Source organism: Kryptolebias marmoratus, linkage group LG14 (genome assembly GCF_001649575.2).
Source record: "Kryptolebias marmoratus isolate JLee-2015 linkage group LG14, ASM164957v2, whole genome shotgun sequence".
NCBI classification, from domain to species: domain Eukaryota; kingdom Metazoa; phylum Chordata; class Actinopteri; order Cyprinodontiformes; family Rivulidae; genus Kryptolebias; species Kryptolebias marmoratus.
Window position 1 is genome coordinate 16,492,238 of NC_051443.1, and position 13,900 is coordinate 16,506,137.

Genomic DNA, 13,900 nt, shown 5'->3' on the forward strand with positions numbered 1-13,900 from the left:
AGTTTCTCTGTTATTTGATGTCCAAACCACCAACCCCCCACTTCAAGCTTTCTGAAATCTGTTAGTTTAAAAAAAATGATAACCCTTTGTGACATAAAGTTTCCATTTGGCAGGGCAGATTAACCACAAATGAATTCTAACTGTTGTGCATGTGTTTGAAAAGCAACAAATTACATCTGTGTAGGCTTGAGTGGGTTATTATTTAGTCTTACAGTGCATGTTTTTGGTCGGTGTGATGTGGCTGTTGACTGCAGCCAGCTGTGACTAAAGCCTTGTTTACACCGGACACAACTCAGACACATTTTTCTAGCCATTTGTCTTGAAGTATAGAACCCTTCAATTTTATCCAGCGGTACTATTTATCTAGCAACTCTTTACAGGTCCATGTACAGTCACCCTCACACCCCAGACACCACCCTGTCTTTAAGTCTTTTAATTTACCATTTTGACTTCTTACCATGTTGAAATGTCAGAGCAGGAAAAAAAGAAATCCAGGTGTCAGTAATCACAATAATGATGGCTGCATTCCATTGAGATGTTTCAGTTGCAGAGATTTGGATTGAGACCTGCAGGCTTTCTCTCATCATGGCTTCAACTCTTCAACAAGACATTATTATTATTGCCTGCTGCCATAAAACGTGGGCAGTCGTGTGATTATTTGTGTCTGTGTCTCTGTGTGTGGTTGATTGCCTGCGTCTGTTAGCATAATATCTCATGAACCAGTGGGTGGATTTTAATGAAACTCTCAGAAAGTAATCATTGAGTGTACATCTGAAACTGATTACTTTTGGAGTCGACCAGATTCGAAGACAAAAATAGCTAAAACTCACCCAGCTTTACAGATATTGAGCTAAAACTTTGCGGAGTAATATCCGAGGCCCTTTTTTACACAACAGGGTTTTTAAGTGAGTAAGCGATTGTTTCCTCTGACACCCAAACTTTTGAAATCCAGGTCTCAGAGTGGAGGTTTTTGGAAACACCTGGCATCAGTGTGAAATTATGCATGCGCACCTCAGACGGCTGCTCTCAATAGTTTTTCTGCACATGCACAAGTAGATAAACAAAGCAAAATGCTGTTTGTGCTGCTCTGTCTTTTTAATTTATCAGAGCTTCCGACAGAGAACATATATGTGACACACCATCTCTTGGGTGGAGACGCATTTCTCACAATCTACAAATACTTTTTTTTTACTTTTCTATAATCCTGCTTTAATGACTCATATGTTAGTATATTGAATTACACCTCTCTATGATTAGCTGTTTAATCCTAATATTATCATACCATCTTTGTCCCCTGTCTAGTAATAACTGCAACATATCTATTTTACACAACTATAATTTTGAAAGTATTAAAATATACACTTCCTGCTATTGGGTTACTTCAGTTCAACAAGACATTGACTCAGTTCTACAAACACTGATAAAAGAAGAAGTTCGTGTGCTGATTTTGTTCTGATACTGCATTAGACAGCTTGTGTATGTGTATGTAAATCAGCTTGATACTAGTTGATGTCTTTGAGAGATAATCACAAGGTCCAGTCTGGGAGTTCTGTCATCGTCTTAACCATTGTCTGTGTTTCTATGTGCATGTGTGCCCACAACAGCCTGCGTGTGTGTGCTTTTGTATTTATGACTCCGTGTCCAAAATATGTCACTTTCTCTCTGGCTGTGCTGGCAACATGCTGATGACTCAGCCCATTCAACACATTAATCCTGTTTCTTCGCAAACTGTACTCAGCCCACGCTGCATTTTAATACGCCGCATATATTACAGGCCATCTGATTCCAAGAAAAGCGAGTCAGAGTAAAGCGGAGCGTGATGTGTTCAAGTTTGTCATTGGACCAAAGACGCCATCAGAGGAGGCTCCAGCTGCAGTGGCAACAAAGGAGATAAAAGGTAACGCTGGGTGATAGCTGCACACACTGTTGGCACTATCGCAGACTGTTTTCGATAAAACTACCAACACAGTCAGATTCAACAAGTTCCTACCATAATCAGCAAGGTTTTTTTCTTTGACTTCAAAAGCTTTGGTAATCCTATTAAACAAATTGATTCATATCTGCCCTGTCACCTCATCAAATGAAATCGGACCACCAGGTGTCAAAGACAAATTGGTTCTTATAAGGCAGACAGCAGATTTTGTTTTAGTCATGGCCAACAGTAGTCAAAGCAGAACAAATACAAGAAAACTAAACAAGCAAATATATTTTTTCATTACATCTCACACCATGAATCTGACATGATTTTAAAACTGTTTTCATGATCCTAATAACACTCTCACAACTCAGATTGTTACAGTGGTTACTCGGCTCAGTGGCTGTTCAGACACATCGACTAACGGATGGATCCTAATAAAGGAGAGATGAGGTATTTTAAGGTACAAATGAGGGTTTATTCATCACTTTTATTATGGTGTTTTGATGTCTTACTAAATATTTTCATTGTTTTTGCAATATATGTTTTTACTTTATTTAGTACTTTTATATTTATGATTTCGTCTACCTTTATTTTTACAATTGTTCTTTAGAAAGCACCCTGTCTTCAACGGTTATGGCATTTTTAAAAATTTCCTTCTTTAATTTTTGAACATTTTGGAGGAGAAGTGAGTGCTCATTAGTCAATGTATCTCTGTAGAAGTCTGGGATTGGTTGTTTTCAATTTTTTCTATTATATCTGTTCTTTTCAAATGCAAAAGTTAGACATTTTATGATGACCCTGTTGAAATGCTTTGGCAAAATAATAAAATTGTTCACCGAATATTAAATGTGTTGCTGGAGGCTTTAATCACTTTGATGTTACAAAGCAAAGCACTCCACCATCCCCATGATTTAAAAAAAATGAATTACTGTAGTGACACAATATGACTCCAAATACTTGATGTAATTTCTTTGTGATGGACAGAATTTGACTTTTATGGGCAATAGTAAAGTCTGTGTAATTTATGTATTATTGTTATTAATGATGCAGTTTCTAATTTATAATTTATTTGCATAGATAATCTAAGATTTGTCTTCTTGACTTCTACACTGGTCTAATCTTTAAATGGTTTCATTCTGTATTTCCTTTTTGCACCTTAATTAACCCCCATCAGCTACAGACCAGACTCTTCGTGCAGATATGACATTCCACTTTAAACATCTTTGCAATTTTAACATCTTTGTAAAGCTAGCTGGTAAAACATAATGTGAAAAGAGTAAATATAATTACTTATGTAACACCTGCTTGTTTCCTGTTTAACCAAACACTGAAATTAACCAGTAAACTTTCCATACTGGTTCCAGTCTTCTGCGCAGTGAATTTTTGCGTATTTTGCTTCATGCTACAGACTTGCATTTTAGTTGAAGTAATTCATCTTTTTTATGTATAATTATCCGTTAGCATTTTGTAAATCATTTTAAGCCACATCTCCTTCTAATCATTACAAACATCTCTTCTGAAAATTTACAGGCAGACTACAGTCTTGAGTTTTTCACACTGACATCCACACCGCTTTAATTTTCGTTTATGACTCAAAACATGAAAAAAACTGCTAATTATTCACACAGCGACAGCTGTTGCCGTTCTATCAAATCTGCATAAATCAGTGGGTCGTTTCTGAATGGAAGAGTGTCTCCACTGCAGAAATTAATGCACACGATTTGTTAGAAGGATCAGACATCTATTAGCAACAACAATCATTAATTTGTCACAACTGGATTCTTTGTGTGTTCGCCACAAAAAAGAAACTTTGGTCTTTATGAACCTGAAACAATGAAAAGTGACTGATGCATCCTCTCCTGTACAGTAAGCTACTTTACAAGGAAAAATTGGACCAAAATCCATGAAACTGATTGTGTGACTGCAGATTCAGTAGTCACACAATCCACTATTTCTACATATTTATTTTTAGCCATTCACATACCTAAACATTCAATTTATTCAAGAGATTGGTGCTCTGGCTTTTGGCTTTGTAACTTTAATTAATTTTTTAAATGTTTACCTTTTTTTAAAAAAATGTTTTGCCCAAAGAAATACATCTCTTCAAATAGATCTCTTCAATACCTTCAAATCACTACTTTAGCATCCTTGCTCTATTTTTGTAGTCTTATATTACTTTGAGTTAAGCTAAATTTTTGCAAAGATTTAGCTATTTCTAGCTTAAAGCCTGCCTATCACTATTTCTAGCTTTTGTATAACCTTTGGCTACTTTTAGCTTTTACCTAGATTTTTGTTACTGTTAGATTTTAGCTAGTGTTTTGCTACTTTTAGCTAGCAAGTGTTCTTTCTGACTCTTATAACTTTTAAGTAATGTTTTGCTTCTTTTAGCTTTGGCAATTTAGTTTTAGCTTCTTCAGCAAATTTCAGCAAAGTCATTCAGCACTTAGCATTCACACTGCATTGTCCTATTTTTTTATTTTTTTGTAGTTCATGGTCACACCAGCTAAATTTAGAACAACTCAAGATTTAGACATGTAAAATTCTAATTTACAGGAGAATCAAAGTGTACTAAAACAAGAAAACAATATTGCATGTTTACATGTTTGTATGCAGCAAGAAACATCATAGAAACAATCAAAGAACAAATGATCACAGGTGAGAGAGAACGCTAACAAACATTCTCACAGCGAACAGATATTCAGGTGTGTAGCTTTTTTAAGCCTTGTTAAAACACTAATATTCCCTGTGTTATAACTGATTCTAATTTGGACAAACTCCAGCTTCATTTTAATTAACTATTACCAAATCCTTTTTACACCCTGAGTGCTATTTTCAGGCCTTAATGGGAGGCATAAAGGAAGACCTGAGAGATTTTACACACAAAAAAGTTGTATTATCATCATTACTGAAAGAGAGTGTGGTGTGTACATGTGTGTGTCTTTGGGTGTTTTTTGGCAAGCATCTGTTATGTTTTACAGCAATCCTCCTCTTTACTAATTTAAGCTCACTCCAGCTCAGGATGAGAACTCACTCAGCTCATGTTTATATACAAGTATTACTATAAATATATTACTCAGATTTCTACAAATGCTGTACTTTAGTAAAATATTAACATATAGGGATCAGTTATCTGTTATTTGGTGCCTTTTTTGGTTCTAAATTTGTAAAAGGTTTATCTTCACAGATATACAGGCCAACACACACACACACACTGTTTAGGATAATTGCATGTTTTTTTATATGCTATAAAAGGAACACGTAGGGACGGATTTTCTAAGTTGAAAGAAATTAGCGTGTGTTAACAAGTCATAAACATGGTCTCTCAAAGTGTCTTATTTGCACTTCTTTACAAACTCATTGGGTGCAATCAGCTCATTAATGACCAAAAACGTCGACCAACAGCAGCTGAAATTGGTGTCCAGTCGCAAACAAGCAAACTCGTTAATAAGCAGGAGCCTCTGATTTACTAACAACACACAAGCAGCTTGTTTTCTTGCCGCAACAATAGAGTCACTATAATCATCATTAGCTCAGTTAAAAGTGGATTGTTCGCCACGCAGGTCTAGTTTGATTAATTAACACCTGTTTGCACATGTTTGTCATAAAACTTCACTTTCTAATTTAAGTTTTTAATTGTTTTTTGCAGGATCATTTACACCTCACATACTGCCACAAATACACCACGAAACACCTTATGGACTTGCCTAACAGTAACTTTCCCTTCTCCCTACTGTCCTTTCGAAGGATTTTCTTCAACAATCCACATTAATTAATTAAGCTTTGCACAGTTCAAAGCTTAGTAAATGCTTTATATAAATATTCACTTTGTCAAAGTTTGTGCACTGAAAGGAGAACTCACTCACTGTGTACACACCTTTAGGGGCTAACTCACCACTGCGTGTCATTAGGGGATTTAGCTCAAACTGTTATAAGGTCTTTCTAAGGATTATAAGGACTCTTACTCCCACTACCTAGCAGTTATAAGGACCTACGTTTTTGCTTCTGTAATGCTACAGGAATGCTGTCATTGTGCAGCACTCTGAAAAATGGCTATAATTTGAATGTACAAATAATGAGCAAATACTTGTTCTTTAACGTCTCGCATGCCATTATTTTCAAGGTTAGACCAAAAGGCTACAACTTCATCATTTCGCAACATCGTATTATCTTAGTTTAAAACTCTGGCATGAAAGGTGGCGCGTAATATGCAGTCGACTTTAACTTTTAAAGCAGAATATTGAAGAACACTAGGAGCCAAGACTGAAATCTTGAAATCGTGAAATCAGTCTACTTTGTGTTGCACTCGTTCAAAATAGAACACATCATAGCAGACACGGGCGACATTTATGTACCTTCTACTTTAGCATCCAGTTTTAATAGTGCAGGTGCACATATATTTATGTAAGGACCAATCACATCCCCCTTACATCACCTGAGAGTCTCTATTAAGTCAGAAAAGTGTCTATTCTGAAGCGGGAGCTAAAAAAGTCTTGATGAACAAAATCAGTGGTGTCAAAACAAAGAAAGAACAAATTACCTCGAATGGTTAAGAGTATGAAACAATTCTAAGCAGGAAAAGCAGCTCATATAAAATAATAGTAATTAACAATGGTTAGTATTTTATGCCAAAATTATTAATTGGCTCATACCAATAAACTCTACATCTGTCAAATATTACTTTGATTGTTGATCATTATGATAAAACCTGAGATCCTGATTTATTTATTTTTTTGATCCAGACTATAATGCCCTTATAACGGATAGAGGTTTATTCTATTAGTCATTCTTAAGAATTCATTGTTTATATGACTTTACTGGCAATCATTTCAACAACAATTATCTTCAGTTTCTTAAAAATTAAAATTTGTTGCTTTTCATCAGCCAATTATTACAGCAAATAACATTATTTTTAGATACTGGACTATGAGCCAAAACATGAAATAATTTGCGTTGATAGTCTTTACGCAACAAGATTATAATTGTCTTTCTTGTACAGTTTTGTGATTTTTCTGCTTTTAGACCCAATGACTCACGGACACCTATAGAAAAAATGTGTTTGTTTTCCATAGGAAGTGTTCAGTAAACAATATTTTACTGATTACGTCTTCATGGTCTGCATGAATAAACCGACAAAGACTTGTTAAAATAGTGACACAACTGCAATGGTTACAAATCAATAGCCATAAAGTGTAATTGAATAGTCTAGGTTATTGTCAAGTTTATTGGACCTCAGTGTGCTGCTCAAAGAGAGTCATAATCAATATTTTAGGGAGCTATTAGTGGCGTGTAAATTGGTGAGGTAATGCTAAAATTTCACGTTTTACAGCTTCAGGTAATGAAGTTTTTGCTCCGAAAATCAAATTGCTAATAATAGTGCTGCTCGAGCTCTCCCCACAATGACTCTGTGTTATTGTGATCATTATTAGTCTGTGTAGATCTTTCAAAATCAATAAGGACAGCAAAACGCACCATTCAGAGAGGCCATATCATATTAGAGCTGGATGATGTAAGTACAGCGGGATGCAAATGTAACCCTCTGCTACATGTTTGTGCAGCGTAAAGGGCTCTCCCTGCAGCAGGAAGAACATTTGGCAAATACTTAACTGCAGCACCTGAGAGGCCTTTTCACATCAAGTCAGTTTATTAGGTAACTGAGGACTGAAATTCTCTTCACTGCTTCAACCTCTCAAACCAATATACCTGTTTGTTCCCCCTCCCGGCTGTTGTTCAGCAAAACCAAGCCCATTATAATCCCTCTCCTGTTTCCCTGTCTTCCTGAGGCTTAGTCGATATGTTGGGCTACCACACACGTGCGCAGAGAGATAATGCAAATGTCTCTATAAATAGGGACAATAATGCTGACAGTAGCGCTCTCCGAAGTGAGATATCTCGGTGTAATTTTCTCTAACACGCACACATACATTCAGTAAATACCAGCGAGGAAGGTCTACTCTGTGCTTTAGCACGATACTCCTGAAGCAGCACAAAAATAAAAAATGTTTGAGTAGCAAAGCAAACACGCTTCACGCCCGTGCCGTCCCAGGCTCTAAAATGGGACTGCTCCACAGAAAACAGATCAATGTCTCAAAAAAAATGTTTTGAACAAACAGCACTCAGCTCAAATGTGCAGCAGACTAAATAATCTGAATATTGACTCTGCGATATGTTGGCCTCTGCAGCTCATGTACTGTATTATCTACAGGCAATATCCCACATTATAGGCCTTAAATCCATTTGGCAGTGGTACAACTCTCATCTTTGGTGCATCTGCTTGGAATATCCCCCACATATTTTTCTATTTCATTGTCAGTTTTTCATAAAATCCTCTAAAACCACATGAGGGCTGTATTCCATGTCGTATTTCCCCAATTTATATAATTAACTGCAGCGTAATAAAGAGCAACTATCAAACTATGCAGCCTCTGCTTCAAACTTACAGAGCACGTTGAAAACTAAGGTAAAGACCAACAGGATGAGAAGAATAATTGAGATGGATAGAGCCTCATCTTTCACAGCTGTTCTCCTGCTTTTGTCTCTTTCTTACCTTCCAGTTCTTGATGAATGACACTGGAGAGATTGGGCTCCTCGCCCCACCAGAAGATCCACAACTCCTTGGCATCAGGCTTGATTTTGCGCCGCCACACGCACAGTAGGTTGGCCTGCACGCAGCACATGAAGCTGCGCAGGACCGGGTCATCTTGAGCCGGGGCTGAGATCACCGGGCCGTACTCCCCACCGCCGCGGAAGCTGTAGCAACGCCATTTAATGCCGTTCAACTCCGCCTGGAAAAAGAGAGAGAGAGAGACAATTAAGGCTTTGCAGCAGTAAACATTCAGCCATTCAACAGCCTTAAGATTAGTCCTCGTTAAACATTTTTATTACATTTTTTAACAATTTTATTACACAAAAAGGAGGATCTTGGAGTGCTAACAAGGCATTTCAACAGGAGACTCAAACTCAAGCGCCTCTCCATCCAGCTGTCAGGCTGAGACCGCAGACAGAGCGGCAAGACTACACACAAAAAGGTTTTAGTGCTGGTTGAAAACAGATGGTCTTTTCCTGGACATGTCAGTGTAAAAGAAGCACGTTTGCACCCTGGACAGTGAAGTAGATATTTTTATTATTATAATCTTCTGCTATAACTTACATTGTGGCTGCTGCTGTTGCTGCAAGCATCTTCATTAGGTTCATAGACTAACACCCTAATGCAGGGGTTCTTAAATTGTGGGATGCAAACCCTAAGGGGGAACATGACCACTCCTCTTTATATTTAACCTTAATTCTCAGGTCTATAATTTTTCTAGCAGAAATAATGTTTAGACATTGTTACCACTCTGACTTGTTTTTGTGATGGAGCACATCTCAGGCAGTGTGGAGAGTGGATCCACTCCTTACTGTTCAGTCTGTGCATGGCTTAGATAGAAAAGGATGATGTGCGGAAGAGTTTTACTTCTCTCACGGAGGAAAAGTTTGTCGACTGAAGGATTTGTCACTTTAAATCAGGGACAAACTATCAATTGGTCGAGGTGGGAACACACTGCTCTCTCTGCTGGATCTGAGCAGGACATCCAGCAAATGGGCCGGTTGTTGTGCTGAATTTGTGTGTAAATGTGGAGGAAAAGGGAAAAAAAGCTGCTTCAAGTTAAAGCGACTAAAGATATCTTGCTGCTGAAGTTACAACTAATGGTAAGATAAAAAATTGCTCTCATGGTAATCTCTAAAGATTTCAGCCATCCTTTCCTTACTGCTACACTTCCAACTTTGCAAAACACTTGTCAACTGATTTATATTTGTCTTTAATAACTTCTACTGCAACTAAGTATTTTTTTTAGATTCAAAGGAGGAACTTTATATCACATGGAGCCAACTGCACTTCCAAGTCTATTGTTTTCACAAATGCACACCATTCTTGGAAACAATGCACATTCCTTTCAAAAAGGAAAGAAAAGAAGAAAGTCGCAGCTCCAGTATGTATTTGACAGATGCCTGGAAAGGAAGCTTTATTAGTGTGTTGTTGTCAAGAGCATATGTAGACACAAGGCAACCCAACAAACGTGCTTTAACTAACCAAGTGACAGCCAGATGCTGTCACTCAGAGATAAATTTTCTGGCAGATTCCGTGCTCAGTGTGGGTATGTTTGCTGAGGGGCAGGATTGCAATGTTTAAGCATCCCCTGGTTTTTGCAAGTCGTTCAGGAAAATCTCCAGATATGTGGACTTACAGAAAGGGCGAATAATAGTGTTTGATGGTTCGAATCTGAATCTTTAAGCAGTTAAAGACTTGACATCTGGTACACACTCCAACAGGGAGCCCTTCCTCTGCAAATCTGTGGCACAGCAGCAGAAAGGAAACGTTCCTAAAGGAGGTTTGGGTGCAGCTATAACATGCCTTATTGGGAAGGTTGGTAGAGGTTTATAACTCTCATCACAAAATATGCATTTATATGATTTGACTGTCCTACAAAACCTGGTGAATTAGTGATTTTTACTGAATCATAGGAGCAACACATGCATGCATGGCTGTTTTTGTCTAATGCAATTGACTTGTTGACTTGACCCCTGTTGGACAGCTGACCTCTCCAGGCTGCTCCTTGCCTCTCACCCAGTTACAGCAGGGACAGTCTTTAGCCTCCTGCAACCCAAAACAGGTCTGGAAAATGAGTAAAACAATAATGAATAGTTTTACTGTCAAGTCAAATAGCAAAAACTATGCTCTCAATCATGAAAACAGAGAAAAATTTAACAATTCTGTTAGTTGTAGCTGGACCAAAGGTAGCGAATTTGCCTTTTTGTGCTTCTGAGCAGACAAAACAAGATATCATCTTGCGTTGAGTGAAAATATTGAAGGTCACTTCTCTTCATTTGTGACATTTAACAGAGCAAACAACTAACTGACTGACTCAAAGACTAATTAGCTTCATCATTTTATTTTGTGATGCTAAAAAGAACGTCAATATTTGCAGCATTTAATGTCAGTAAACATTTATTAATAAAAGCTAATGAAGAGGAGTGCCAAACACCTTAATTTACCTGATGCATCAGAAGATGTTTGCCACATCGAGTCTTACTGCTGCAACATTGATTTTTAAAACTATTCATCTTATCAAGAGAGTGTTAAATAAAACGAGTGCTGCGCAAAATCCATTATGTGATTGTGGTGTGAAATATGGTTTTCACATAATGTGTTTTATTTAAAAGAAAACTATCAGACAAGGCTGATTTAATCAATAACTGCCCAGACATGGTCAGTTCATAGTGTGTTTTGTGTTTGCCCAGCTAGGAACCTTACAGATGATTAATATTATTTAATGTCTCCCTGATAAGTTTTCAGAACAAAGCTAAAAACTGAACTTTATTGTTCTCAGTAATAAAAGCTGCTGCAGAGAGATAAGCCAGAGCATAACAGCAAAACATACCGGATGGCCTTCAGAGAACGAGGTGAATTAAAGCTCCAGCATTTCTTCAAGAAATGTATATCACCTGTTGTCTTTCGTGCCAGAGTTTACGAAGATTATCTAATGATGAGTAAGGATGGCATTATAGTCCTTACGATCAAACCTTGAAAATATCATTATCTGAAATCTCAGCAAGACCTCACCAGCTGTGTTAGCTCTTGGAATATTTGTAGAAGCTGCGACTCAGCTACTACCGCACCAAATTTTAGCTCAATATTTGTGAAACTGACTGAGTTGGAGCCATTTTAGATTTGGCTAAAGTCGATTAGCTTTGGCGGCCATTCTGAATTAGTGTGACTCCAAAAGTTATTTAGTTGTAGATGTACATGCAGTGATTACTTCCTGAGAGTTTCACTAAAATTCGTCTTGTGGTTCATAAGATATCTTGCTAAAAGTCGGACAAGTGAACACACAGACATGGGCGAAAACATGATTGCCCTTTAGCCTTCGGGGACAGGCGATAATGAAAAAGAACACAAGAAGAAGCTGGGGTGAATGACTGAATGTGGTGTAAAGACCTTTGGGGTCCGTGGACTAGATAAAGGGCTAATCAAGTGCAAGCCATTTACCATAAAATGATATTTTAGAAGAAGTTTGTGTTGCTTTTTGAAGTCTTTGTAGTGAAAGTTCTTTGCAATGACACATGTTTCCCTCCAACGAAGCCAGAAAGCAGGTGTTTGGTATGATTTTATATGTGCACATGCACAGATAAACAAAGAAAGCATAAACAGTGACCCTGTGGTGCTCCTGTATGCTTTGGAAACTTTTTTACTGTTTATCTGTGTCTTTGTGTTTACTTTTTTTGCATGAATGAGCTGCATACACAAAGGTATTGTGGCGCAGGAAAGAGATTTGGCATGAAGGAGTGTTGGTGGGAGGGGGGATCTCTCAGTGTGTTGCACTGCCCTCCTCTTCTCCCTGGTGTTCACCCAGCTGTGAGGACCATGTTTGGCACACTGGCCTGGGCACCGAGCCATACGGGAACAACCGAGAGAAGAAAAACACTGACCCATTTTAGCACAGGTACAGGTAGATAGAAGAACATTAAAACCTGCAGAGGGTTTAAGTGGACGAAGAAAAGGACACTCCTCGGCTCTGATGACTCGAGAGAAATTGCTTGTCCGCTTTTGAGATGTTTTTTAGTGTGTCTGCAAAAAAGAAGTAGCTATAGCCAAACCTCTTTGCCGCACAAAAAAAAAAAAAAAAACATCTGCGTCTGCAGTCAAATTATGTTCGAACCAACAGATTCACAGCACGCAATTCAGCACCTTTAAAGTGAGCGTACTCCGATGCATGCACATTCAGAATACACCCTTATAATTACAAGCATGTCCCCGCTGTAATGACGGCGTGTGTAATGAAAGATACAAACATTGGCACTGTGATAAGCCAAGCCCTAAAATTAGCCGTGACAAGGTCAAGGATGCTGTTTGTCCTAAAGCAAAGAGAAAGACATCTGCTTGCACTGCCTCGTCACTCTTAGTCAATGTCAAAAGTTCCTCTGGTGCTCGGCACAGCTGTCTGCGGCTGCTGAATATGAAGCGAAAATGATGAGAAGCGAAAACGTCAGGGAATATATTCGCAGTGAAAGCTTACCAGTTGTTTTAAAAGGCTAAACACGCTCTCGCTTGAACCCATTGATAAATGGGCATCTACAGACATTTACGGCAGAAAAATGCTCAACTGAGACATTTTTTCTGAACACGGCTTGTTTCTTGTTTAAAAAAAAACATCAGTGGGTTGCACATGTATTTCAACTTGGTCATCTATCTGTTTTGTTTCCTTCTAACATGGAATTTAATTAGATTTTTTAAAAATCTGAATATAAGTATCCTTAATTCATCCCTTTTTTTATTTGCAAGCTGGTACCTCTTATTATGCCAAGAGCACCATCCTCACAGTGAAGCATGGCGGTGGCAGCATCATGCCATGGGGACGTTTTTCATTGTCACGGACTGGGAGAAACTGGTCAGGGTAAAAGTAACAACAAATAGTGCAAAACATGAAGAAATTCTTGAGGGAAACCTGTTTGATTCTTCAGGTGACCTGATGCTGGGACAGTGTTTCAGCAGGACATTAAAACGAAACAAACATTAAAACAACACTCCAGTGGTTTGTGGAGAAACAGTTAAATGTCCTGGAATGGTCCAGTCAAAGTCCAGAACTCAATCCAATTAAGAGTATCTGGTTTGATTTAAAAACTGCTCAACAAAAGTGAAAATTTACTTTCAAGATCCACTGTATGAAAAGGTAAATGTGCTTTTATCAGTTGTGTTTAACTGAAATTTTGTAAGATAATTACTATATCTTGGTTGGCTTGCACATTGATTAGAACATTTCTGAAAACACTTTTTGCAACAGTGCATGTTTTATTCACTTCTCTCCACATGGATGTGAAACTCCCCTCATGCATTATTCTGCCCTGTCAAATAAAGATAGGAAAGCCTAACTTAGAACAGAAATGACCGAATCTGTTCACTTCCTAGAGCAGAAATCAGGCTTACAGTGATACAGTTTAGATGATAAT

At 37.9% G+C, this 13,900-nt stretch overlaps 1 protein-coding gene across 2 annotated transcripts in view; it reads right to left on the reverse strand.

Annotated features, from left to right (window-relative positions):
* LOC108231041 (mediator complex subunit 13L) overlaps positions 1 to 13,900 on the reverse strand; it is a 94,342-nt gene that overhangs the window by 62,019 nt on the left and 18,423 nt on the right. For both annotated transcript variants that reach the window (XM_017407858.3, XM_017407857.3), the window contains exon 2: positions 8,463 to 8,700. In XM_017407858.3, the coding sequence (XP_017263347.1) occupies positions 8,463 to 8,700 (238 nt within the window). The remainder of the gene's footprint in view (positions 1 to 8,462; positions 8,701 to 13,900) is intronic.